This window comes from Elephas maximus, chromosome 3 (genome assembly GCF_024166365.1).
Source record: "Elephas maximus indicus isolate mEleMax1 chromosome 3, mEleMax1 primary haplotype, whole genome shotgun sequence".
NCBI classification, from domain to species: domain Eukaryota; kingdom Metazoa; phylum Chordata; class Mammalia; order Proboscidea; family Elephantidae; genus Elephas; species Elephas maximus.
The window spans coordinates 182,181,995-182,209,390 of NC_064821.1; the positions used below are offsets into that span (position 1 = coordinate 182,181,995).

The 27,396-nt window shown below is 39.2% G+C and overlaps 1 protein-coding gene across 4 annotated transcripts in view; it reads right to left on the reverse strand.

Annotated features, from left to right (window-relative positions):
- Positions 1–27,396, reverse strand: part of CDC14A (cell division cycle 14A) — a 187,008-nt gene that overhangs the window by 18,757 nt on the left and 140,855 nt on the right. For all 4 annotated transcript variants that reach the window (XM_049880249.1, XM_049880250.1, XM_049880248.1 and 1 more), the window contains 3 exons: positions 13,282–13,441; positions 3,436–3,551; positions 767–814 (listed from right to left, as the gene is read on the reverse strand). In XM_049880249.1, coding sequence (XP_049736206.1) covers positions 767–814; positions 3,436–3,551; positions 13,282–13,441 — 324 coding nt within the window. The remainder of the gene's footprint in view (positions 1–766; positions 815–3,435; positions 3,552–13,281; positions 13,442–27,396) is intronic.

Sequence of the window (27,396 nt, forward strand, 5' to 3'; positions counted from 1 at the left end):
CCTGGGCCCTCTCAGAACTGCCCCACCTAAACAACCCTAAACCTAGTGAACAAGAACCCAAGGTGAAGAATGAGTCAGCTTCCTTCTCCTACTTCATCAACAGTTTTGATTGAATGTTTCTACTGCTCTTGCCAAGCCCTATATTGGATCCTGGCACCACTCCAGGAGTGTTCAAGAGACAATTTTCCATAGAAAAATGCTGTTATTTTGTCTTCGAATGGAGATTCAGAGAAGAGGATGAAAACAAAGACGAGGAACAAACACATACAAAAATAGGGGAAAATACAGCTAACAAAAATGAAGAAAATTCAAGGAAAAATCTATCATTAAACAGAAGAATGTAGCAAACCAAAAAAATCCATTGCCATTGAGTTGATTCTGACTCATAGTGGCCCTATAAGGCACAGTAGAACGCCCCAAAGGGTTTCCAAGGAGCAGCTGGTGGATTCGAATTGCTGACCTTTGGTTAGCAGCCACAGCTCTTAACCACTGTGGTTTACTAGGTCCCAAAATATGCTGGGAGTACAGAGATGTTGATATGGCTACCACAACCACACAGCCCCCTGGGGACTTCAGGAAAATATAAGCTCCTGGTCATGGTGAGCATTAAAAGTAAAGCACATTGTAACCATCTGGAATGGGGAAGAAGAAATTTAAAAAGTGAAAAGTGGCATTAGTTTGTTTTCATCAGTTTAAGGGCTATAAACTTTATCTAAAACGTAGCCTTTACTTATGAACTACAGAAATTCAACCTTGTTAATAGTACCTGAAAGGCTGTGATGCTGATCTTGGCTGTCCTTTTATATCATCCAACCTAAGAAATCAAAAACAAAGCTCACATTATCACCAGGTTCATACCCTTAAACAAAGACCATAATATTAGATTGGTAAAAAGAAGAAACCTTACAAAGGGGTATATACATATTCAGCCCCTTTAAGAGATTAATTGTAGAACCAGGAGGATATTTATTTTACTCAAGACTCATTTTATTTCACCTTGAATTTTATTCAAAACATCTTATTTTTTAATCAATACCCATGGAAGCAGCAGTCAAGAAATCAAACAACTTATTGCATTGGGCAAATCTGCTGAAAAGACCTCTTTCAAGAGTTAAAAAGCAAAGAACTGAGGTGCGCCTGATCCAACCCATGGTACTTTCAATCACCTCATATGCATGTGAAAGCTGGACAGTGAATAAGGAAAACCGAAGAATTGATGGCTTTGAATTATGGCCTTGGTGAAGAATACTGAATATACATACCATGGACTTTTTTTTTGTTCTGTTATACATAGGGCCGCTATGAGTCAACTGATTCAATGGCAACTAACAACAACAACAAGGACAGACAATTAATCTGCAGTGATAAAAGAATAGTGGTTATTTTTGGAGGATATTAACTGGGAGGGGGCACCAGGAAGCCTTCTGAGAAGCTTGGGATATTCTGTAGCTTGTCTGTGTGGTAGTTAGATGGGTGTACACATATAAAAAGCAATCAAGCTGTGTACTTAAGATCTGAACACTTTACTGTATGTTTCATCTGTCTTGGAAGAAATCCAGCCAGAGTGTTCCTTGGAAGTGAGGATGGCGAGAATTGGTCTCACATACTTTGGTATGTTATCAGGAGGGACCAGTCCCTGGAGAAGGAAATCATGCTTGGTAGAGTGTCAGCAAAAAAGAGGAAGATCCTCGACTAGGACTGATAGAATGCTTGCAACAATGGGCTCAAACACAGCAACGATTGTGAGGCTGGCGTAGGACCAGGCAGCGTTTCACTCTGTTGTACACAGGGTCACTAGGAGTCAGAACCAACTCGATGGCACCTAACAACAACAGCAACAATATTTTTTAATCAGAAAGTGGTATTACATTCATTCTGGGCAAAAAAACCTTGATGATGCTGTTAAGAAAACTAAATTCCAAAAAATGAGACAATTTCTGAGACTAAAAGTAAATGAAGGAAATAGAAAAACCATATTGGGACAAGTCTTCTAAAATGTATGTAGCAGAGTTTCTCTCACTGCTTTAGCCTATTTATTTGCCAAGTTATATTCTCCTGTAACTTATCCTTTCCTCCTGCTTAGGATTTCTTAATAATCAAATATAAATCTGTCTCTAATTAATTTTAATCAATATAAAGCCATTTCTTAGCATTTCAAGGAAAAGAAATGGTAAAAAAAAAAAAAAAAAGATTAACAATGTTCACTGATCCTGAAGAACCTTCCATTGAGCATGGAGTAAATGGAACTGGGTTTGAATCTTGGCTCCATTTCTAGCTCCATTCCATCAGGGAATGATTTCACCTCTGCAGCCAAACTACACGTGGAAAATGATGCATACATACCTTTTGTGTTAACTCAGCTAATCCTTATATCCAAACTAAGTGCCTCCATGGCTCCTGACCCATGACAAGTACTCAGTAAATGTTTCTTCTTCTCAACTTTCTAGTGGGAGTTGGTGGTTATTACTAAGTACCAGGCTTCCTATCCCACTTTTTCATCTTACTGTAGAAAATGATTACCTCAACTTTGAACTGTATCTACCTTTATTTCGCAGATCAGCAAACCAGCACTGAAAGCGTAGGTAAGAGACCACACCCAATCTGATGTAAAGTGTTATAATCCTTCCAGATGAAACCATGATAATCAAACTCCCTATGATTCTGTCTAATGTTTATACTGGCAAAGCAGTCTTCCTGGTATACAAGTCTCACTAAAAATTCAAAGAAAAGTAGTCTCCCATTATATTCATTTTTGGACTGAGCTGTTGCACCCCGTAAGTGACAATAAAGAATCTTGATGATATTTATAGACTTTTGCACCTACACTGATCCTGAAACCTTTCCTTACCCAATCTGAACTCTCCGTGTGTCTTATATGTGGGGTTCAGAGTCAAGTCCCATCAACTGATTCTGATGAGTGATTTCAGACTTCAAACTAAAGACGGTTTTTAACTTTACAGGCACAGCTAAGAATCCTTTATTCATTTCTCAAAAATAGAAAGTAAGGCTAAGGAATTAGTTAGGAGATACCCTATCTTAACATACAATGCCTTTCTGCACCCTCTAGTTTCGATACAAAAGCCTCGGCACACCTGTCAGGATTTATCACAATGTAGGAAACCCACTGACAGGAGGAGAAAGGTGAAATTCCACATGGAATTTGGAATGGAGTTCCCAGAGAAAAGCTAACTACACTTAGCAGCTTAAAGTGAAATTCCAGAGACTGAGACGCAGCATTTGCTTTCAATAAACATCTAAAACTCAGCTACTCCCCACAATGACAAAATAAATAATACATAAACAATGCAAAACAGGGAAACATTAAAAAACCAAAAATCAAGAAGTAGAATGATATTCAAAAAAATTTAAAAAGCATCAAAATGTTTTATCTACAAAGGAAAACACAGTATAAATTTAAGTTTAAAATGAATCTACCTAAATGCACAGGACGGTGAGGAGCGTGGCTGTCTCTGACTTTTTAAGGCACGTAGTTTGTCTCCCTGGGTTATGCCATTCTTCATTTCCACATCTTCATCCTCTTCTAGATTATTCTGGAAAAAAAAAAAAAATGCATGCTCCAGAGAAAGGTCATTCAAATAATTTTGCTTTATACAGATTATTTTAAGTTGTTTAAATGCACTATGAATTCAGCATTGCCCACAAGTGCACTAAAGAACACTCAACTATTTGCCAAATATATTGGCCAAATTCAAAACCAAAGAGACTCTCATACAGACACAATCCACAATCGCTCTTTGGGTTATTGCCTAGACACAGGCTGGCTCAATGGATACCATAAATGGATATGTTTCCAGATACTACCACAATCTATCGCTGCAAATTACCTGACAAAAATGCATGATAAAATAATTTAGGATATCTGGAGTCCCTGAGTGGTGCAAACGGTTAATGCGTCCAGCTGCTAACCAAAAGGTTGGAGGTTTGAGTCTACCCAGAGGCACCTCAGAAGAAAGGCCTGGCAATCTAATTCCAAAAAAAATCAGCCATTGAAAATCCTCTGGTGCAGAGTTCTACTCTGACACACATGGGGTCGCTATGACCCAGAATCTACTAGAGGGCAACTGGTACTGGTACGTGGTAACTCATTAACATCATTTAACTCTAGTGAAGCAGCCAAGACCCTTCCAGAAGGAGTTAAAGGACTATGCTCACAAATTTGGAAAGTGTGTTTCCTAGTAAAATAAATCTTAGAGCTTAAAAAGAAAAACTGAGTGCCATGCTAGGTCTTTTTGCATGCCATTCACATTTAATCCCTACAACGACCCTGTGGGGAGGCCATTATTCTCCTTAATCTATTGAGGAAAAAAGGGAGGTGCGCATGGAAGTTAAGGATGTTGCCCAAACTCCCTAAATGCTCAATGGCAGAGCCATGATTTTAAAATCATATTTCTCGTCCCCAGATGCAACACTCTTTCTAAAACCTGTGCCATAGCACTAGCAATAGCACCAGTAAAGGCTGTATTTTGTCTGTTTCCTCATTTAAAAAATCGAAGGGCTTGGATTTAGTAAAATCCCTTTCAGCCATAAAGGTAGACCTTTTATTTGATGAAGAATATACTAAGTGTACTTCCTCTGATCACATTCTAGTCATTTCTGATAACCATTCCTGGGTCAAGGCATTTCTTCTCTTCATATGAACTAGGCTGGATTCCATAGTCACAGTGGGCATGTTGTGGGTAAAAAGGCTACCTCACTATTACTGATCTGAGTTAAAAAAAAAAAACACACACACACACACAGCAGAGTGAATGTCCCAATATAGTCAATCAGCATGCAATCACACAGTCTCTCTTATTTACTCATTATCTCATTTATTCATTTCAATGAATAGCTATATTGTGCCAGAACTACCCTAAGGACAGGACAGACAAAGACGAATAAAACATAATCCCTCTCTTCAGTAGGGATGGTAGACATTTCAATACCACCAAACCAAACCCAGTGCTGTCGAGTTGATTCTGACTCATAGCCACCCTACAGGACAGAGTAGAACTGCCCCACAGAGTTTCCAAGGAGCGCCTGGTGGATTCGAACTGCTGACCCTTTGGTCAGCAGCTGTAGCACTTAACCACTATGCCACCAGGGTTTCCTAACATTTCAATTAAAAAAAAAATTTTTTTTTTTCAATAGACACTTCTAAAATAATGTGGTAGTACAGAGTTTGAGGTGAGAGAGGCATAAATATTTCGGAAGCACATACTTTCCAGCTAGGAGGAAAGGAGAAGAAATGAGGTTGAAAGCTTCCTAGATGAGGCACTCCCTTAAAGAATGAGTCTGAGTGACGCAGGCCAAGATCTCTGAAAGGGTCAATGGTCACAGGATCATGACAAAGCCAAAGGGTTCTCTTAGGGCCATGAGCCAACCCTCTGGAAAGTCTCTGGAAATTGATTATATCATTCATTTCTGTCTGCACGATCCCAGAGTAAGAAGCTCATTACCACCCAAGGAAGTCTAAGAATAGAATTCAGGAAGGCCTAGGTTTGCAAGGGGGATGGTATACCTGAGAAGGTGAGCTTCACGTCACCTAACTCCAGTAAGCACCCAACAAGCTGAGTTGCCTGTATGTGATGGAAGAATCAGCACACAGCCAGCGTCTCCAGAATACACAGGTAGGATGGGTTGGGGGGCAAGGAAGTATACAAACCCACAAGCAATAGGCAAAGAGAGCTTCTTGAAGGACCTGACAGGATTCTCACTCCAATCAGGGCAGTTTCTTTTTTTTTTTTCATTTTCACCTGAGTGCCTTTGTGGGTACTTGAAAGCCAGGGAAGCTTGTCTGTCCTTTCGATGAAGAGGATCTTTGTGTTCTGAAAAGCCTTCAAAATTCTGAGGAAAACTGACCCTCAAGCTAGAATTCTAAATTCAACCTACAGTCAAGCGTAAAAGGAGTGCTCTGGGAATAGAGAAGAATGGGACGAGGGGCTGATATTTTTTATTATAAGAATTCAACACTTTCTGATTTTTTTAAGCTGTGGTCATGCATTACGTTAAGACAAATGAAAATAAATTTTTAAGAAGATATAGAGTCAAATGAAAAAAAGTATTATTTTCCATCATATTTACTTATACATGTATCTGTCCCCTGCTACACTGAGAATCTTAGAGGTGAAATCTTTTTTTTTTTCATTATGATGCATTTCAAACATGCGCTAAAAAAAAAAAAAAAAAAAAAAACTGTAGCAAACACCCATGTGCCTAACCAAATTTAACAATTTTTACTTAAGCATCTTTACTCTCTCAAAGAAAAACATTACATATAAAGTCCCAGATCTCAACTTCTGAAGAGGGAGACAATGCCTTTTCTAAAGATACAGGTTGGCTGTTCGAACTCACCAGCTGCCTTTGGGAGAGAGATGTGATAGTCTGCTTTCATAAAGATTATAGCCTTGGAAACCCTATGGGGCTGTTCTACTCTGACCCACTTACTGGGTCACTGAGAATCGACTCAATGGCAATGGGTGGGTTATAACACATACCTTTAAACACACCCTGTGGCTTCTTGGGAGAAAGACTTAGGGCTCTGCTCCCGTAATGATTACAGCCTAGAAAATGCTATGGAGCAGCTCTACTCTGTCACACTGGGTTGCTATTCATCAAAAATTAACTCGACAGCACCTAACAACCTCAACATAACATACATCAGGTCCTAAGAGCCTGTGGGAAACCCAGGTGACTTAGTGGTTAAGACCTACAGCTGTTAATCAAAGTTGGCAGTTTGAATCCACCAGGCACTCCTTGGAATCTCTATGGGGCAGTTCTACTCTGTCCTATAGGGTCGCTATGAGTCAAAATCAACTTGATGGCAATGGGTTTGGTTTGGGGTTTAAGAACCTGGGAACGGGCCCTGGTGGCACAATGGTTAAGCGTTCACTGCTAATTGAGAAAGGTTGGCAGCAGTTGAAACCCATCATCAGGTCAGAATCAACTCCAGAGCACACAACAACAACAAAGAGCCTGTGGTGGGCAGGCAAGAAGGGGGTGAGCCAGATATTAGAGAACGCAGTTCACATATATCATGGGGTGTTATCAATCCCATGAATTGATGGATCCGGGTCAGTTTAAAGGCTTGTATAATCAGGTGCTGTTAGGTCTCATTCTTTATTCCAAATTCATTCCTCATGATGACTGACGAACACGTTCGTAAACGACAAATATGGAGAACTTAATCCTGGGCCTCCCTACCCCCTCTCCACCACAGAGGCCCAGTACAGACCCTCTCTTGCTCTGAGCTAGTCAAGGAGAAACAGAATCCCTGGAATCTGCTGGAAAGAAACAAAGCCACATGACTACCAGGGAACAAAGGTAAGAAACATACTCCAGGGAAGACCCTAATATTTTTGCTCCCCAAAGAAGGGGTCTGCTCTCAGACTCCCTGCTGACTTAAGAGGGTCTGAGTATTAATGTCTTTCATTGGGATACCAGCCTCCCCTACATAAAGGCAGGGAAAACAGGAAACTAAAATAATGTTGTTTTCAAAGAAACATTTGCCTACAGATGATGTCCTAGTTAAACAATAAATAATAGGGTAAAGTATGAAGATTTACTTCATTCTATCAGTTGTTCTCTATATACAGACAAGATGAAAACCAAAATAAATTAAATTGTGTCCATATAATTCAGTTGGATAAAGTAATTACTGACCAACACATCGATAAAATGGTGGCAGTGTAAGCTACTGAAATGGCTGTGGGGTGTGCCATTAAGAAAAGATCTATTAGATAAAATATAGCACATTAGAGAATAAACATGGCAAAGCTATAATAAAAAGATGTTATCAAAGGAGAGACTGAAATAGAAACAAGTAAAACTAGAAGTCAAAGGGTTGGAAGATGAGGCTGAAAATGGAATTTTAGCCAATTTAAATGATCTGGCTAGGGAAGGTGATACTTAGGGCATATCTAAATGTCTTTTCAGCCCTCAGATGTTGAACCTATGAGATATAAAAGTTGGGGAAAGGCAAATATGCCATGTTCATAATACCCTGTTGCCGTCGAGTCAATTCTGACTCATAGCGACCCTATAGGACAGAGTAGAACTGCCCCATAGAGTTTCCAAGGAGCACCTGGTGGATTCGAACCGCCAACCTTTTGGTTGGAGTCATAGCACTTAACCACTATACCACCAGGGTTTCCATTTTCGTAATAAGCTGCTTCAGATCAATAGAAAGTCTAGATTTCAGAGCCTCTCAAATCTGTCTTCTCTCCTTCCTTACTGCCTCTGCCTTGGTTCAGGCCTTCATCCCCTGGACTCCATCACCAGCTCCCTGGCCTTGCACCCCAGCTCCACACCTCCTCAGCACATCTTCCACACCACAGCCTGAGTGATGTCTCCAAACCATGAATCTGAGTACTGTCACTCCCGTGTTTAACAGACTCTCCCCATTGTATCTCAGCAGTGTTCAGATTAAAACTCAAATACCTCCGTTAGTAAATAGGAAAAGAATGGTGCTTCAAAGTAGGGCCTTAGAGATTAATTTATACTTCAAAGATTTTTCTAAGATGCACCCTGCCCGTGAGTACTTGACGTTCAAAGCAAAGGATCTTATAAATCACAATATTTCAACGATGTAATTAAAGCACTACATTCTTGACTGTCAATTTATGTGAACTCAGCTGAACATTAGCAGCACCTGTGTCTAATTAATATCTCTAAGTCAAGAATATCTACTGATTGGGGTGCTAATATTGGTCTATTGGCCCAGAGTAAGAAGAGGAAAAAAACACAGTTGCAATTCTGGGAGAAATTTATTAGGATGGGCTGGGTAAGGTTATGCTCAAAATGACTGTACATGATGTACTCAAGTCAAATGAAGACCTCAGAGAGGCAGCAGATGGGAGGCCTCAGTGGGGTGGCAGAGTGCACAGACTCTGGAGCAAGAGTCCCTGTGTTCAAATGCCAGCTCCACCACTTACTTTCTGGTGACTTTGAGCAGGTGGGTTAACTTTCTCTCCCTCAGTTTTGCCATCTGTAAAATGGGCATGGTGACAGTATCCATTTCATATGCCACTGTAAGGATTAAAAGGATTAATCCATGTAAAGTGCTTAGAACAGTGCACAGCACATACTGGGTGCTATTTAGGTCACTGCCATTGCACCTTAAGCTTCTCATTTAACTCCTTAAATATCTGCACCATAAGTAAGGTGCTTTAAATCCCATCTTCTTAATGCCTTTATGTATAACCCCAATCCAAATGGACCCTTGGGCTCCTAAATTTCAAAATGAGCACTTATCGATAGAATTATTTTTTAATCTGAGCATATGCTACCCTTGTATAGGTCCCTAGGTGGCCTTTGTATAGCTTGGATTATTAACTATTTCATGTTTTGTTTTGTATAAAACTGTAAGCCTTCTTCATTCAGACAAAATTTATTAGGGCTCTGTGGGCTTGGGGGAAAACCTGGTGGTGTAGTGGTTAGGTGCTACAGCTGCTAACCAAATCGTTCACAGTTTGAATCCACCAGGCGCTCTTTGGAAACTCTATGGGGCAGTTCTACTCTGTCCTACAGGATTGCTATAAGTCAGAATCGACTCAACGGCAGTGGGTTTGGTTTGGTTTTTTGCAGGCTTGGAAGAGAGTCACAGGAGAGGCAGTTGTAGACCCCTGTCTTTATGGAGGTTATCAACTAGTGGCGAAGGAGAGATAAAGATCCTTGGAGGAAAAGTACAGGGCACAACAGGAGCAGAGAGTGGGCAGCCTAACCCAGACCCGCAGGATGGGTCCTGTATACTTCACAGTGCCTAGCCCTGCACTGAACACCAGCTCAGTAAAGGTAAAGCCTCTATTTCTTAAAGATCTCTCAGCAGTGTAAGTGGCCAAGTAAACTCATTAGTGCCACAGCCATGTCCATCCCACTATGGCCTGCACCATTCCGGTCATTTATGCTTTTGGTTATTTTCCTTTTGCACACTCCTGAGCACTGATGAACCATATATTGGATTTCTCCAAGTCAGGTAACAACAGAGTTTCGTAATAACCATTCAAAGACAAATTTCTGTAAGCCTAAAAACCAAAACAGATAATTCAGTATTTCAATCTGATTAAGTCACGTCAGACTGAATTGCTTTCAATTTGACTTTATTTAAACAGACCAAAAAAATTAATGTAGCCCCTTGTGAAATATCACTTCTTTGCACTGTCTTTATGTACAAACTAAATTAAATCCAGAATTTTCGTGGCCTCCTACCTCCAACATCGGTATAAAAAGAAACGCATTAAAATTTCAGCAGCAAAGAGGCTCCTGGAAGCAGGAGACCAAGACAGAGAGAGACAGACATAGAGAAAGAGAGTTCAAGCTGTAACACTGAAGACAGTGAGATGCAGCGGCAGAAGAGACCCGGCAGCACAGACCCAGCAGCGGGAGACTGCATGGTGGGCTTACCCGCCCATGGAGTGAGAAACCTGAGCGCCTTTCAGAAGAGGCCTAGGGCCAGGGAGAGACGTGCCTGTGAGCACAGTTGGAAAGAGGCCATCCTCAAGGAAGAACTGGATCCTGAGTGTTCCTGAGCCTGAATTGTAACTCTTACTTCCCTAATAAACTCCATAATCGTGAGTATGAAAAAAAAAAAAACCAGCAGCAATTTCAACTTATTTTCCTACTTGCAATTCATAAGAATAAAGAAATCACTTAACTTTATTAAGTTCACTTCTAAGTGAAGTAACCTCCCATGTTCATGGAATGTTCCAGAGCTGGTACCAGATAAGTGTGGCCAGAAAGGGCTTGGAAGAGTTACTTGCACAAAACATCACTCAGCAATAAAATGGTCCAAAAGCCAAATACATGCCTTTGCATAAAATATTAATCATACCACCATTCTCCGACATTTCTGGGTTCTATCCTTTCTGCCCTCTCATTTCGGAAATGATAGCACTTCTGAATGGCTAGAGCTAAAACAATTATTTTACGGGGTGTGGGGAATAGAAGAGAAGAGACACTGTCCCACATCTGAATATATGCTCATATTTAAAAGTGACTTACATTAATTCAATCATAGTGCATTCCTCACCCTTCCACTGATAAATGTTAATTATTTTTAAATTCAATAAATTGGGTCTAAAAAAACCACAAGAATGAAATGTTCTAACTACCAGATGTTAATTTAATATAGATTACCATACAGAGAGCATTATGTTCCTGCAAGCTAAATATGTTTCTCAGATAGAGAGATAAATGTCATGTTTGTCTTTTCAGAAGTCATAATTCAAAGTCCTACTTATTTGAACTCAACTTGGAAGAAAATGCTGACCAGAGCAAGAAAAAAAAAAAAATGCTCTTGCTTAACTATATTATCACACTGAAATGTTAGTTTACATCCTTTTGGTTTGCTTTTAATAGGTCAGACTGCAACACAGAGACAAGAAAAAGTCAACCAAGGCTCTGAACATCAACATGACCTTGGCTAAGGTTTACATTTCATCTGAACAGATGACTCAAACAAGGAAACTTAGCCACTTCACCAGTGGCTATCCTAGAGAACATACCGCAGGACTTAAAAACTGGTTCCTTTGTTTTCAGAGAGGAGCCTTGGTGGAGCAGTGGTTAAGCATTTGCTAAACAAAAGGCCAGTGGTTCAAACCCACCAGCTGCTAAGTGGGAGAAAGATGTGGCAACCTGTTCCTGTAAAGATTTACAGCCTTGGGAACCTTATGGAGCAGTTCTACTCTGTCACATAGAGTTGCAATGAGTCAGGATCGACTCAGTGGCAATGGGTTTCTCTTTAGAAGAAAACTCTTCAGGCACTCTGGTTATCTCTCTTGCCAAGGAAACTTGTTTGGGATCCTAACCACTCACCTAAGAAAGCTACTCCACGTTTCTTCCATTTTGGATTCCTGATGGGCTAAGCCTGGGCCACAGTGTTTATTCAAAGCCTTTGTCAGAGCTAACAGGTAGCTGTCTAATATAAATCTACCCTTGCTGCTTAAATATTTTTAACAGCTTTTTGGCTCTTACCAAAACAGGACCAGAACATCAAAATACATATAAACCAGGTACTTAGCATCACCTCAGCTACAGTATGTTGTAAAGAGCTAAACTAGGAGTTGGGTGCCCAATTCTCAAGCTGGCCCCACAACCAAACAAATTTTCTGGGACCCAGTTTCCTAACTGTACAAGAAGGTAACTAGAATAAATGATTCCGAGGTTGCTTATAGCTCCAAAAAATGCCTGTGGTTTCTAATTTTATCTAGAAGCAGTGGCATATAATTGAAAAAACAGGTTTGGAATCAGACAGACGTGGATTGATTCTCGTTTCTAACACAGAGTTTAGAATGTCTCTGGATACTCATTTTCCTTGTCTGTAAAATGGAGATCACATTACCCAACTCATCAGGTAGTTATAAAGATTAAGCCAGACAATGTATGTCAGGGGTTTAAAAGTGGTTTGCTTGCTTATAGCAGAATCTCGAGTTTGAAAAAAAAAAGTCCCTAATTATGTTTTCAACCCTAGACTTACTTTAGAAGTCAGAATGAATTTGAGGCTTTCAAAGTACCACTTGTGATTTACTGTTTAACTGTCACATCAAAATTTTTCTTCTTGATATCTGTTTCAATTTTCAACTGAAAAGCTTGCTTTCTATTTCCTTTCTGTAAATACTCTCTAACCCAGAATAGCCTCCTTTATAATTATACTCCTTACATTAGAGATTCTTCTTTTTAAGGGTAATTGCTTTCTTTGCTCTGATTCTCACTTTATATGTGGATGACTCCAAGCCTAAAAATTTGGTACTCTCAGCTCCTCAGAGAACAAAGAAACGTAGAGTAAAACCTTAAACTCAGTACTGAAGTCAGTCCTGAGGTTCACCCTTCAGCCAAAGATTAGTCGAGCACACAAAACAAAATAAGACTAAAGGGGCACAACAGCTCAGGGGCAAGGACAAGAAGGCAGGAGGGGACAGGAAAGCTGGTAATTGGGAATCTAAGGTCAAGAAAGGGAGAGTGCTGACGTGTCGTGGGGTTGGCAACTAATGTCACAAAACAATATGTGTATTAATTGTTTAATGAGAAACTAATTTGCTCTCTATACCTTCATCTAAAGTACAGTAGGAAAAAAAAAAGAAAGAAACGTAGAATGTTAGTCTAAAACTCATCACCATGGAGTCAATTCCAACTTACAGCAACCCCATAGGACAGAGTAGAACTGCCCAATATAGCTTCCAAGGAGCTCCTGGTATATTCAAACTGCTGACCTTTTGGTTAGCAGCCATAGCTCTTAACCATTATTTAGTCTAAGGAGATATGAAAACCTTCCTGGGAAAAACTCACCTCTCCAAATCTCTCCATGTTTTGTATTTTAGATAAGTTTCCACTAATAGACATGTCATCCAAGCTAGAAAGAATTTTATTAATACTTCCTTCACTGGATGGTCTATTTTTCAGTTTTGATCGGAAAATGTCTCCTTGGACCCACAATGATGCTTGTTTTCTGTAAAAAGGAAAGAAAACAAAATAATCTTTAAAACGAGCTGTCCTCAAAGATTAACAGGAAAACATTTGCAAATCAGACTGAAAGGATTATGAAATCTTAGAATACTAAAAAATAAAGTCATTTTCTAAAAGCCAAAATAAATTGTTTCAAAATTCTATATTAAGAACAAATAGCCACCTTCCAATATATACCTGTATACCCATCCATGGGTTGACCACTGGGGTTCTCAGATGCTTAGAAAAAATTCCAGAGCAATAAAGACTGTGAGTCCATTTGCCCTTTAAGCGTGAATTTGAAATCTGTACGGTATTTCTCAAATAGCAATTCGGTATGTCTGTGAAAAAAGGAGCCCTGGCACAGTGATTAAGTGTTTGGCTGCTAACAGAAAGGTTCACGGTTCCAACCCACCAGCTGTTCCACAGGAGAAAGACCGGCCATCTGCTTCTGTAAAGATTGTTGTTGTTGATGTTAGGTGCTGTCAATTTGGTTCCAAATCATAGCGATCCTATGTACAACAGAATGAAACACTGCCTGGTCCTGTGTCACTCTCACAATTGTTGTTATGCTCGAACCCATCATTGTAGCCACTGTGGCAATACATCTGGTTAAAAGTCTTCCTCTTTTTCACTGATCCTCTAATTTACCAAGCATGATGTCCCTCTCTAGGGACTGGTCCTTCCTGATAACATGTCCAAAGTACATGAGACAAAGTCTCGCCATTATCACTAACAAGGAGCACTCTGACTGTACTTCTTCCGAAACAGATTTATTCCTTCTTCTGGCAGCCCATGGTATGTATATTCAATATTCTTCGCCAATACCATAATTCAAAGGTGTCAGTTCTTCTCAGGTCTTCCTCATTCATTGTCCAGCTTTCACAAGCACATTAGGCGATTGAAAATACCATGGCTTGGGTCAGGCACACATGAGTCCTAAAAGTGACATTTTTGCTGCTTAACATTTTAATGAGGTCTTTTGCAGCAGATTTGTCCAATGCAAAACATCATTTGATTTCTTGACTGCTGCTTCCATGGGCATTGATCGTGGATCCAAGTAAAATGAAGTCCTTGAGAAATTTCAACCTTTTCTCAATTTATCATGATGTTGTTTGTTGGTCCAGTTGTGAGGTTTTTTGTTTTCTTTATGTTGAGGTGCAATCCACACTGAAGGCTGTAGTCTTTGATCTTCATCAGTAAGTGCCCTGGAAATCCTATGGGGCAGGTCCACTCTGCCTTATATGTTTGCTACGAGTCAGAATCAGCTCAATAGAAATGGGCTTGGTTTGTGAAAAGAAGTGGAGTGAATTGGACTTAAAGACATAGATGAAAGAACTTGGGCTGGACAGGGATGTTAACTTAAAAGGTATTAAACACCTAACTGTATGTGTCACTATGAAAGTTCCTGAACAAATAACTTTAGAAACCCACTCTTATTATCTAAAAGCAAACCTTATAGTCTGATCTGACATTCCTTTAGGAAAAGAAAATGTGCTTGAAGTTCATCTATAAGCTTTCTTTTATTTAATAAGACAAAGTTACAGCTGTTTTCCAATGTTAAAAGAAAATTTTAAATATGTAAGCAAATGACAATCTGGGGCTTTAATTTTTATTGATGGAGTCACCTTCATGCATTTCTTTTAAGATAAATTACCACACAAAATACCTTGAAATCTATTCTAAACTACACTGTACTGAATAGAATTAAACTAAAAATATTATGGTACATCATGAGGAATATTAGCACATGATGAAAGAACAGCATTATTAAGGAAAGACCACCATAAGAACATAGATTTGTTTTTTTGAAGCAACAGGCAAATCAAATGACACTTTGTCTCAAAGGTTCCATATGGCAAAAAAAAAAAAAACTCAGGTTAAAACCAGGGCTTCAAGCCAGCTCATTCCAGCTTGAGCCCCTGCTGAGAAATGGCATTTCCAACAAGTTGCTTGCTGAGAATTTGCATTTCTAACAAGTTCCCAGGAAGTTATACATAAGAATCATCTGAGATCTTATTAAAATATAGATTCTGATTTAGTATATCTGAGGTAGAAATGCAAATTCTCAGCAGGGAACTTGTTAGAAATGCAAATTCTCAGCAGGGGTTCGAACAGGAATGAACTGGTTCAAAGCCCTAGTTAAAACAGAGGGGAAACCAACAAATACAAGAGTGCCTCCATAAACTGTATCACTAGGTCCCCAGAATAGGAATTCATCTCTCGCATCAAACAAAGTGGATGTCACCAGAGACTCTGATACTTGCTCTTGAACAAAAAGTAGCCAGAATGAAAGGAAGAAATGATGACGTAAAAGCCGAACAGAAGATTTCAAAGGGTGGCTCAAGAAAACAAAGTAATTATAATGAAATGTGCAAAGGCTTGGAGTTAGAAAAGGGAAGAACAGTCTTGGCGTTTCTCAAGCTGAAAGAACTGAAGAAAAAATTCAAGCCTCGAGTTGCAATACTGAAGGATTCTACAGGGAAAATATTAAACAATGCGGGAAGAATCAAAAGAAGATGGAAGGAAAACATACAGTCAGTGTACCAAAAAGAACTGATCGATGTCCAACCATTTCAGGAGGTAGCATATGATCAAGAACCGATGGTACTAAAGGAAGAGGTCCAAGCTGCACTGAAGCCACTGGTGAAAAATAATTCTCCAGGAACTGACAGAATACCAATCGAGGTGTTCCAACAAACAGATGCAGCACTGGAGGTGCTCATTCATCTATGCCAAGAAATTTGGAGAATAGCTGCCTGGCCAGCCAACTGGAAGAGATCCATATTTGTGCCCATTCCAAAGAAAAGTGATCCCACAGAATGCAGAAATTATTGAAAAATATTAATATCACACACAAGTAAAATTATGCTGAAAATCATTCAAAAGTGGTTACAGCAGTACATACATATGAAACTGCCAGAAATTCAAGTAGATTCAGAAGAAGACATTGAACAAGGAATATCATTGCTGATGTCAGATGGATCATGCCTAAAAACAGAGAATAGCAGAAAGATGTTTACCTGTGTTTTATTGACTATGCAAAGGCATTCGACTACGTGGATCATAACAAACTATGGATAACACTACAAAGGATGAGACTCTCAGAACACTTAATTGTGCTCATGAAGAACCACAGACCAAGAGACAGTCGTTCGAACAGAACAAGGGGATACCACGTGTTATAAAGTGAGGAAAGGAATGCATCAGGGTTGTATCCTTTCACCATACGTATTCAATCTGTATGCTGAGCAAATGTCCAAGAAGCTGGACTATATGAAGAACGTGGCATGAGGACTGGAGGTGACACATTAACAATCTACGATATGCAGATAACACAACCTTCCTTGATGAAAGTGAAGAGGACTTGAAGCACTTACTGATGAAGATCAAAGACTACAGCCTTCAGTACAGACTGCATCTCAACATAAAGAAAACAAAAATCCTCACAACTGGACCAATAAATGGAGAAAAGACTGAAGTTGTCAAGGATTTCATTTAACTTGAATCCACAATCAACACCCATGGAAGGAGCAGTCAAGAAATCAGACGATGTCTTGAATTGGACAAGTATGCTGCAAAAGACACTTTAAAGTAGCAAAAAGCAAAGATGTCACTTAGGACTGAGGTGTGCCTGACCCAAGCCATGGTATTTTCAATCGTCCCTTATCCTTGTGAAAGCCGGACAATGAATAAGGAAGATATAAGAAGAATTGATGCCTTTGAATTATGGTACTGGAAAAGAATACTAAATATTCCATGGACTGCCAGAAGAATGAAAAAATCTGTCTTGGAAGAAGTTCAGCCAGAATGCTCCTTGGAAGCGAGGATGGCAGGACTTTGTCTTGCGTACTTTGGACCTGTTATCAGGAGGGATCAGTCCCTGGAGAAGGCACCGTACTTGGTAAGGTAGAGGGTCAGTGAAAAAGAGGAAGACCCTCAATGAAATGGATTGCCACAATGGCTGCAATGATGTGCTCAACCCTAACAACAATTTTGAGGATGGTACAGGACTGTGTAGTATTTCATTCTGTCGTACACAGGGTCACTATGAGTCAGAACCGACTTGACAGCACCTAACAACAACAACAATTTAGAAGTCAGTAGAATAAGTGCCAAAATATTAACAGCATGGGTGGGAATGGCTGTTGGGAGACGTTTTTATTATAGAGTATCCTACTCTAATTCCAAATAAGAGGTATTTTTTCTTTTAGTCTTTGCCCATTTTTCAGTAGTTTCCACATAAAGCTAAAGAGGAAAATAAATAGCTTTGATAAAATTTCTACACAGCCAGTACAGAAGCTCTACATATAAGCTAAGTTGTCCACATATAAAACTAACTTACTACTTCTGGCATTGTTTTAAAGTTGATACTAGCTTTATTTATCTTAAGAACCTTCCAGTATTTTTATAAAGAGACTAAATTAAAAAAAAATCTAATAAGTTTTTAAATATTAAATAAAATAAAAATTCCAGAAATCTACACATACCAATTCATTAGGGGTGTAGCAGGATCTATGTGCCTTCTATCATGGCAGAAGATACTTTCTGGAAGCAGACCATAGAGAAGTGTTTTCTGAGCTTAGCATGTGTACATTGTTGAGTTAGCATAACCACTGAGTCACATTTTTCAATACCAGCTGCAAAAATATGTATTCAAAACAAACTCTCCTTAACATTTCCTTCCTTTGTGTAAACCTTTATAAAACCATGGAATGGCCTCTCTTTTGTGTCTTCAAAAATCCTTGCTTTAATTTGTCCCATCTCCAGGCTGCCTACTTAATGCTATATCTAGCAAAACCCCTAATCTGATGCTTGACTCTTAATGCCTCTAAATATTAGTAAACAAATAGCATAGTCCTTGAAACAGAATAAGCAGTTCAAAAATAATTGTTAAACTCATAAATGAATGTGTTGGGTCTCTGGTCAGAACTTCCAGTAACAAATGAAACCAACTAGTTGCTGTTAAGTTGATTCCAACTCATGGAGATCCCATGTGCATCAAGGATAGAACAAGTGCTCCACAGGCTTTTCATTGGCTGATTTTCAAAAGTAGATTGGCAGGCCTTTCTTTCGAGGTGCCTCTGGGTGGACTTGAGCCTCCAACCTTTAATTAGCAGTTGAGCGTGTTAATTGTTTGCACCACCCAGGACTCCTCTAGTAATAAAGAACTCACTATTTGAGGGGGAGAGGAGATTCAGCTGTCACAAATGCTGAGAAATTCAGATTAATGAAACACATGGGAAGGATAGGAATATATACATAAAAGACAATCCATGTTCATCCAAAAAGTTCCCAGTTTAGCTCGAGAAAGTAAATAACTGAAATCCAAGATCTGTACAGGATCCTAGGAGAAGGGGCGCCTAACTCAAACTGAAGGAATCAGAGAAAAGTTCCCCAAGAATCCTGAAGTGTCTGGGAAGATGAGCAGGACTACACCAGCAAAGAGTATTCCCAGTGACTGAAGAAATACTGGTATCAAAGAACACAGCATTTTTGGGAAACTGGGGTCATTTGATTTGGCTGAAGCAGAGCCTCTGAGAGAAGTAGATGACAGGTCCTGCGTGCCTCACTAAAGAATTTTTAGATGGGATCCCAAAAATAAAATGGAGATGTATTGCTTAAGGGGTACCGAGTTTCTGTTACACCAAACCCAACCCAACCCAACCCGTTGCCATCAAGACACTTCCAACTTGTAGTGACCCTATAGGACAGAGTAGAACTGCCCCTTAGAGTTTCCATGGAGCGCCTGGTAGATTCAAACTGCCGACCTTTTGGTTAGCAGCCGTAGTACTTAATCACTACGCCACCAGGGTTTCCAAGTTTCTGTTAAGGGTGATGAAAATATTTTGAAAGTAAATAATGGTGGTAATTGCACAACATAGTAAAAGTAATTAACGTACACATAAAAATGGTTGAAATGTAGCTAACGGATATATGAGGAAATGTTCACAATCACTAGCCATTAGAGAAATGCAGATCAAAACTACAATGAGATTTCATCTCACTCCAACAAGGCTGGCATTAATCCAAAAAACACAAAGTAATAAATGTTGGAGAGGCTGTGGAGAGATTGGAGCACTTATACACTGCTGGTGGGAATGTAAAATGGTACCACCACCTTGGAAATCGATTTGGTGCTTCCTTATTCTTTTCTTTAAAAAGCTAGAAATAGAACTACCATACGATCCAACAATCCCACTCCTTGGAATATATCCTAGAGAAATAAGGGCCTTTACACGAACAGATATATGCACACCCATGTTTACTGCAGCACTGTTTACAATAGCAAAAACATGGAAGGAACCAAGGTGCCCATTAACGGATGAATGGATAAATAAATTATGGTATATTCACACAATGGAATACTACGCATCGAAAAGAACAGTGAGGAATCTGTGAAACATTTCATAACATGGAGGAACCTGGAAGGCATTATGCTGAGTGAAATTAGTTACAAAAGGACAAACATTGTATAAGACCACTATTATAAGAACTTGAGAAATAGTTTAAACTGACAAGAAAACATTCTTTTGTGGTTACAAGAGGGGGGAGGGAGGGAGGGTGGGAGAGAGGCATTCACTAATTAGATAGTAGATAAGAACTACCTCAGGTGAAGGGAAAGACAGCACACAATACAGAGGAGGTCAGCATAACTCGACTAAACCAAAAGCAAAGACGTTTCCTGAACAAACTGAATGTTTCAAAGGCCAGCGTAGCAGGGGCAGGGGTCTGGGGACCATGGTTTCAAGGGACATCTAAGTCAACTGGCATAATAAGATCTATTAAGAAAACATTCTGCATCCCACTTTGAAGAGCGGCGTCTGGGGTCTTAAATGCTAGGAAGCAGCCATCTAAGATGCATCAATTGGTCTCAACCCACCTGGATCAAAGGAGAATGAAGAACACCAAGGACACAAGGCGATTACGAGCCCAAGAGACAGAAAGGGCCACATGAACCAGAGACTACATCATCCTGAGACCAGAAGAACTAGATGGTGCTCGGCTACAACCGATGACTGCCCTGACAGGGAACGCAAAAGAGAACCCCTGAGGGAACAGGAAAGCAGTAGGATGCAGACCCCAAATTCTCATATGGCCAGACTTAATGGTCTGACTTAGACTGGAAGGACCCCCATGGTCATGGCCCCCAGACCTTCTGTTGGCCCAGGACAGGAACCATTCCCAAAGCCAACTCTTCAGACATGGATTGGACTGGACACAGGTGGAGAGGGATGCTGGTGAGGAGCAAGCTTCTTGGATCAGGTGGACACTTGAGACTATGTTGGCATCTCCTGCCTGGAGGGGAGATGAGAGGGTGGAGGGGGTTGGAAGCTGGGGAAATGGACATGAAAAGAGAGAATGGAGGGAGAGAGAGGGCTGTCTCATTAGGGGGAGAGTAATTGGGAGTGTGTAGCAAGGCATATATGGGTTTTTGTGTGAGAGGCTGACTTGACTGGTAAACTTTCACCTAAACCACAATAAAAGTTATTTTAAAAAAATGAAACAAGACCCATACCACACACCATGCACAAAAACTAGCTCAAAATGAGTCAAAGAACTAAATATAAAATCTAAAATGATAAAGATCATGAAAAAAATAGGGACAACACTAGGAGCCTTAATGCATGGCATAAACACTATACAAAACATTAGCAACAATGCACAAACACCAGAAGACAAAGTAGATAACTGGAAGCTCCTAAAAATCAAACCCTTATGTGCATCCAAAGACTTCACCTAAAGATTACCTACAGACTGGGGGAAAAAAATTGGCTACAACAAATCTGATCAGTGTCTAATCTCTAAAATCTATTAAAAAAAAAAAAAAACCCACTGCCATTGAGTCGAATAAGATACTGCAAAAACTCAACAACAAAAAGATGAATAATCCAATTAAAAAATGGGCAAGGGATACGAACAGGCACTTCACCAAAGAAGACATTCAGGCAGCTAAAAGATACATGAGGAAATGTTCATGATCATTAGCCGTTAGAAAAATGCAAATCAAAACTAAAATGAGATACCATCTCACTCCAACACAGCTAGCATTCATCCAAAAAACACAAAATAATAAATGTTGGAGAGGTTGTAGGGAGACTAAAATGGTACAACCACTTTGGAAATCGATCTGGCACTTCCTTAAACAGCTAGAATTACAACTACCATATGATCCAGCAACCCCACTCCTTGGAATACATCCTAGAGAAATAAAAGCCTTTACACGAACAGATATATACACACCCATGTTCATTGCAGCACTGTTTACAATAGCAAAAAGATGCAAACAACCTAGGTGCCCATCAACGGATGAATGGATAAACAAATTATGATATGAGATATGATATGAGAGGGATGCTGGTGAGGAGTGAGCTTCCTGGACCAGGTGGACACTTGAGACTATGTTGGCATCTCCTGCCTGCAGGGGAGATGAGAGGGTGGAGGGGGTTAGAAGCTGGGGAAATGGACACGAAAAGAGAGAGAGTGGAGGGAGAGAGCGGGCTGTCTCATTAGGGGGAGAGTAATTGGGAGTGTGTAGCAAGGTGTATATGGGTTTTTGTGTGAGAGACTGACTTGATTTGTAAACTTTCACTAAAAATATGGGTTTTTGTGTGAGAGATTGACTTGATTTGTAAACTTTCACTTAAAGCACAATAAAAATTATTTTAAAAAAATGGTTGAAATGGCAAATAAATTTTATATAATAAAAGCTTAAAAATAAAACAAAGGCCCTGCAGGAATAAAAAACATAAAGGAAGAATAGGCAGAAACATTGAAAAAACTCTCAATTCCAAAATAAGTTATAAAATGAAAACTCTGATGCTACTGCCAAGCTATGAGATTAAAATTACAAAGTGACACCTTTCACTTCCTCAGTTTGAAAGACACAATCTGTCCCATCACTGGAAAGACTTGATTTGAACCTGAATATTAAAGATGAAAAAGGTGTCAAAGCTGATTTGTATGTTGCTAAGCAATGCTGTACGCAAGTGCTTCTTAGGAAAAAGCAGCACTTTGTATAAATACCTTTTTTATTGACAATGAAAATCATGCTAACTTTTATTGTGGTGTCTATTACACCTTAAAAGCCTCATCTCAAACAAAAGAAGTAAAACATGTATTTTTAAGTATTCTGCACTTTAAAATCAAATCCTATGAAACGAACACTCCAGCTGAAAGTAATCCCTCCAATGATATAGCGTGTTTTCTAAAAGAGGATGACATTCCTGGCCCTCTGCCAACGTGCTTTGAGGTGACAGGAAAAGATTTGTGATGATTTGAATAGAGCCTTGTTGAGAGAGGACAGTCAGACTTGGACTAGCCAGGCCTGGAACATAGGAAAATAACTAACTTGGCTTTATTATGAGCCAAGTCATAGTTAATTCTGATACTGAGCCTTCATGAGTCTTTCTAAAATCTGCTTTTAAAATTTCGTTAAAGAAACTCAAGTCAGCTGCATTGTTATAAATACTTCTGGTTTCAAATCTGGAACACAGTGGAAGTCACTGTGCAGCTCCTTCTGTTTGTAGCTGACCTGTTCTCCCTCCGTGTCTTAAGTTGAAACCTCACCCTATCTCTATACCACCCTAACTCTTCATCTTCATCACTCCTTGCAGCCTGGACACATGTTTTTCCAGCACAGCCCAATCCTAACCCCAATGACCATCCAAAGCCACTGTTTGGTGACTTTGTATAGAGACCCAAGCCCCTTTCTAGCTCGGCCAAGGCCTACCCTAGCTGTGACGTGAGCTCCAGTCTGCCCTGCCCACCGGCACACCACCACCCAGCGCTGTTCTGCAAACAGAGGTAGTTCCTGGCTTAACAAATACCAGGCTATGAGATGGTCTGACATGGTATCAAAGGCAGACAAACCAGGAAGCAGCAGCCAAGATGCAGGGGGTGGGAAAGAAACAAGTATTTAGGGAGTTCTAAAAAAAAAAAAAAGAGGTTCAAGTAGAAGACTGAGTAGGACGATGTTTAGAAAGAGAATCTGTGAAGGTGTAAGTGAAGGCTCTTGATCCTGAAACACACTAGAAAGTGACACTAGAAGGACAAAAAGAGTTAGAGAATTCTTTAAAAGATTTCACTAGCTAATACCGGGGTAGGTATAGAGTGCCATGATCAGGGGCTAAATCACTGAATCTGCCAAAATACGAATTTTACAACTAACTTCACACAGTACTACTTGCAATAAATTTTTTCTCATGTCTAAACCTAATTCACACAGCTTTATTCAAAGCATGAGAAACAAGCAAAAACCATTCACTTGTCCACCTAGAGTAATCTGTATGAATATTTTTTTAATTTTCCTTTTTTATTATTGTGGTGAAAATATACACAACAAAACAAACCAATTCAACAATTTCTACACGTATTATTCAACGATGTTGATGATATTCTTCAAGTTGTGCAGCCATTCTTCCTCTTTTTCCAAATTATTCCATCCCCATTAACATAAACTCAATGCTCCCTAAGCAAAAATTCCCCCTTTCTCCCTCCCTCCCATCCCTGGTAGCCACTAATAATTTTTGGTTTCTATATATTTGCTGGGTATATACTTCCTATACATAGGGTAGCTATGAGTCAGAATCGACTCGACAGCACTGGGTTTGGTTTTTGGTTTTTTATATATTTGCTTATTTCATGTAAGTGAGATCATATAGTATTTGTCCTTTTGTGACTGGCTTATTTCACTCAGCATGATGTTTTCAAGGTTCATCAGTACTGTGGCGTGCATCAAGTTTTCATTTCTCTTCATGGCAGGGGAGTATCTCATTGTATTATATACCACATATTCTTTATCCATCCACCTGCTGATGGACATTTCAGTTGTTTTCACATTTTGGCTATTGTGAAAAGTGCTGCAATGTAACATTCGCATACAGGTTTATGTTTGTGTTCCTGCTTTCGCTGCTGGGTATATACTTAGTATTGGAATTGCTGGGTCATATAGACCTATATGGAAACCCTGGTGGCATTGTGGTTAAGTGCTACAGCTGCAAACCAAAGGGTTGGCAGTTCAAATCCACCAAGCGCTCCTTGGAAGCTCTATCGGGCAGTTCTACTCTGTCCTATAGGGTCGCTATGAGTCGGAATCGACTCAACGGCACTGGGTTTGGTTTGGTTTTGGGTTATAGACCTATACACAACCTTTGAGGAACTGCCAAACTGTTTTCCACAGTGGCTGCACTATTTTGCATTCCCACTCTCAACAGATAGGGGTTTTAGTTTCTCCACACCCTTGCCAATACCTACTTATTTGATCACTGCCATCTAATGGCGGCAGGATGGAATCTCCTTGTGGTTTTAATTTCCATCTCCCCAATGGCTAATGACACTGAGCATCTTTTCCTGTGTTTGTTGGTCATTTCAATATCCTGTTTGGTGAAATGTCTGTTCAAGTCCATTGCCCATTTTTTCATTGAGTTGTCTTTTTATTGTTAAGTTGTAGAAGTATTTTATATATTCTGGATATTAGACCCATGTCAGATATATGGTTTCCTAAAATTTTCTCCCAATCTGTAGGTTGTCCTTTCATTTTTTTGATAGTCTTTTGATGACTAAAAGTATTTTTATGAGGTCCCATTTATCTATTTTGTCTTTTGCTGCTCATGCTTTTGTTGCCATAGCTGAGAGTCCTTCATTTAAAACCAGGTCCCATGGCCTCACCCCTACATTTTCTTCTGAGAATTTTATGGCTTTAGTTTTCACGTTTAGGTCCTTGACCCATTCTGAACTGATTTTTGTGTATGGTGTGAGGCTTGGATCCTGAATCATTCTTCTGCATGTGGAAATCCAATTTTTCCTGCACCCATTTATTAAAGAGACTCTTCCCCCATCAAATGGACTTAGCATCCTTGTCAAAAATCAGTTGATGCTAGATGTATGGATTTATTTCTGGGCTCTCAATTCTATTCCATTCATCTACACGTCTATACCACTACCTGGCTCTTTTAATTACTCTGGCTTTATAGCATGTTTTGAAATCAGGAAGTGTGAGTCCTCCTACTTTATTCTTCTTCTTCAAGATTACTCTAGCTTTCAGGGTCCCTTCCTCTTCCCTACAAATTTGAGGAATAGCTTTTCCATTTCTGCAAAGAAGGATGTTGGAATTTTGATGGGGACTGCATAGAATTTATAGATTGCTTTGGGCACTACAGACATCTTAATCATATTAAGCCTTTTAATCCAATCCACGAACACAGAATGTCCTTCCATTTATTTAAAAAAAAAAAAAAAAAAAAACCCTTTGCCAACAAGTTGATTCCAACTCATAGCGACCCTATAGGACACAGTAGGACTGCCCCAAAGGGTTTCCAAGGAGCAGATGGTAGATCCAAAGAGCCGACCTTTTGGAGCTCTTAAACACTGTACCACCAGCGCAGCTATATTAAGTCTCCAATCCACAAACACAGAATGTCCTTCCATTTATTTAAGTCTACTTTCTTTTAATAATGCTTTATAGTTTTCTATGTACAGGTCTTTCACTTTCCTTATTAAATTTATTCCCAAGTACTTTATTCTTTTAGATGCTATTATTAATGGCAATATTTCCTTAATTTCCTTTCCATCTGCCTGAATGGTTTTTGTGTGTTGACCTTGTACCCTACCAATTTACTGAATTCATTTATTAGTTCTAATAGCTTTCTTGTGCATTCTTTGGGGTTTTCTATGTATAGGATCATGCCATCTGGAAGAAAGGATAGTTTTACCTCCTCCTTCCTGATTTGGATACCTTTTTCCCCCTAGCCTAATTGCTCTGTCTAGGACTTCCAAAATGATGTTGAATAGTAATTGTGAGAGCGGGTATATCTGTCTTGTTCCTAATCTTAATGGGAAAGCTCTCAATCCTTCTGGCATTCGTATTTTAAAGTAGACTAATTTCTCAGGCTGCCACTGCCAAAAATTCTGATATACATCTAATTTACCCTTAATACTTGAATCTGTATTAGGATTTTATTTTTGCTTAGTTTCAATGCCAATTGACAGTCAATAAAGGGGTTAAATGATGCAATAATAAATAATTGGGGAAAAACTGGAAGCTTCCATAAATGAGTATTATATAAAACTGCGACTTTCAGTAAACAGTATAAACCCAAACCTATCCAATATACTGCTAGTCTAATAAATAAAGCATGATCTCTTCTACTGTTATTTTTAAGTTCTGTTTTTTATATTTCAGGAATGACAAAATTTTAAATGCTTGAAATTGATTATCGAAAGAAAAAAAATTAAACCACATTCTTTGACGCACCACAGGTATCTAAAAAAGATAACAAAAGGAAATGATAAGGATAAATCACAACTAGAAACTCAAAGGATTGTTAGACTTTTTTCAAGCATTTTTACAGTTTCTGAATAGGTTTTCTTCATCTTATTTTTGGTAATTTCCGGAAATAAAAAGCAATGGTTAGTTAAACTATGAACTTCTGATATAACTCAATCTAACTGTAAAACTTAGTGCTGTAAGTACCAAATTGGATGTGGCAAAAATTGATATAAATTTTTTATTTTATATATAGATTAAGAATGAGCCAAAGGTCCTTGTTATTCGGTATAGTTCATGGATCAGGACCATCAGTATTACCTGGGACCTTGCTCCAAAAGCAGAATCTCAGGTACTACCCAAGACCTACTATATCAGAAACTGCATTTAATAAGATCTCCAAATGATCTGTATGCACTTTGATGTTTGAGAAGCACTGCAGACAACTGAAACCTCACAGCTAAGTCAGAACGCTAAAAAATATCCAACTTGAAGTTGATGAATATATCTATGATAATAAAGCAGATTGGAGGAATTTCTAATTTATGGATGTAAGTATGCAAAAGAGCTTAACCACAAAAATTATTCTTCCCTTAGGGATAACTACATTCAAAATGGAAGCTCTGCTTTGCAAATACAGAGCCCTCAGCAAGGTCCAGTTTAGGTTTTATGTGCATTCTCTTTTTTCACGA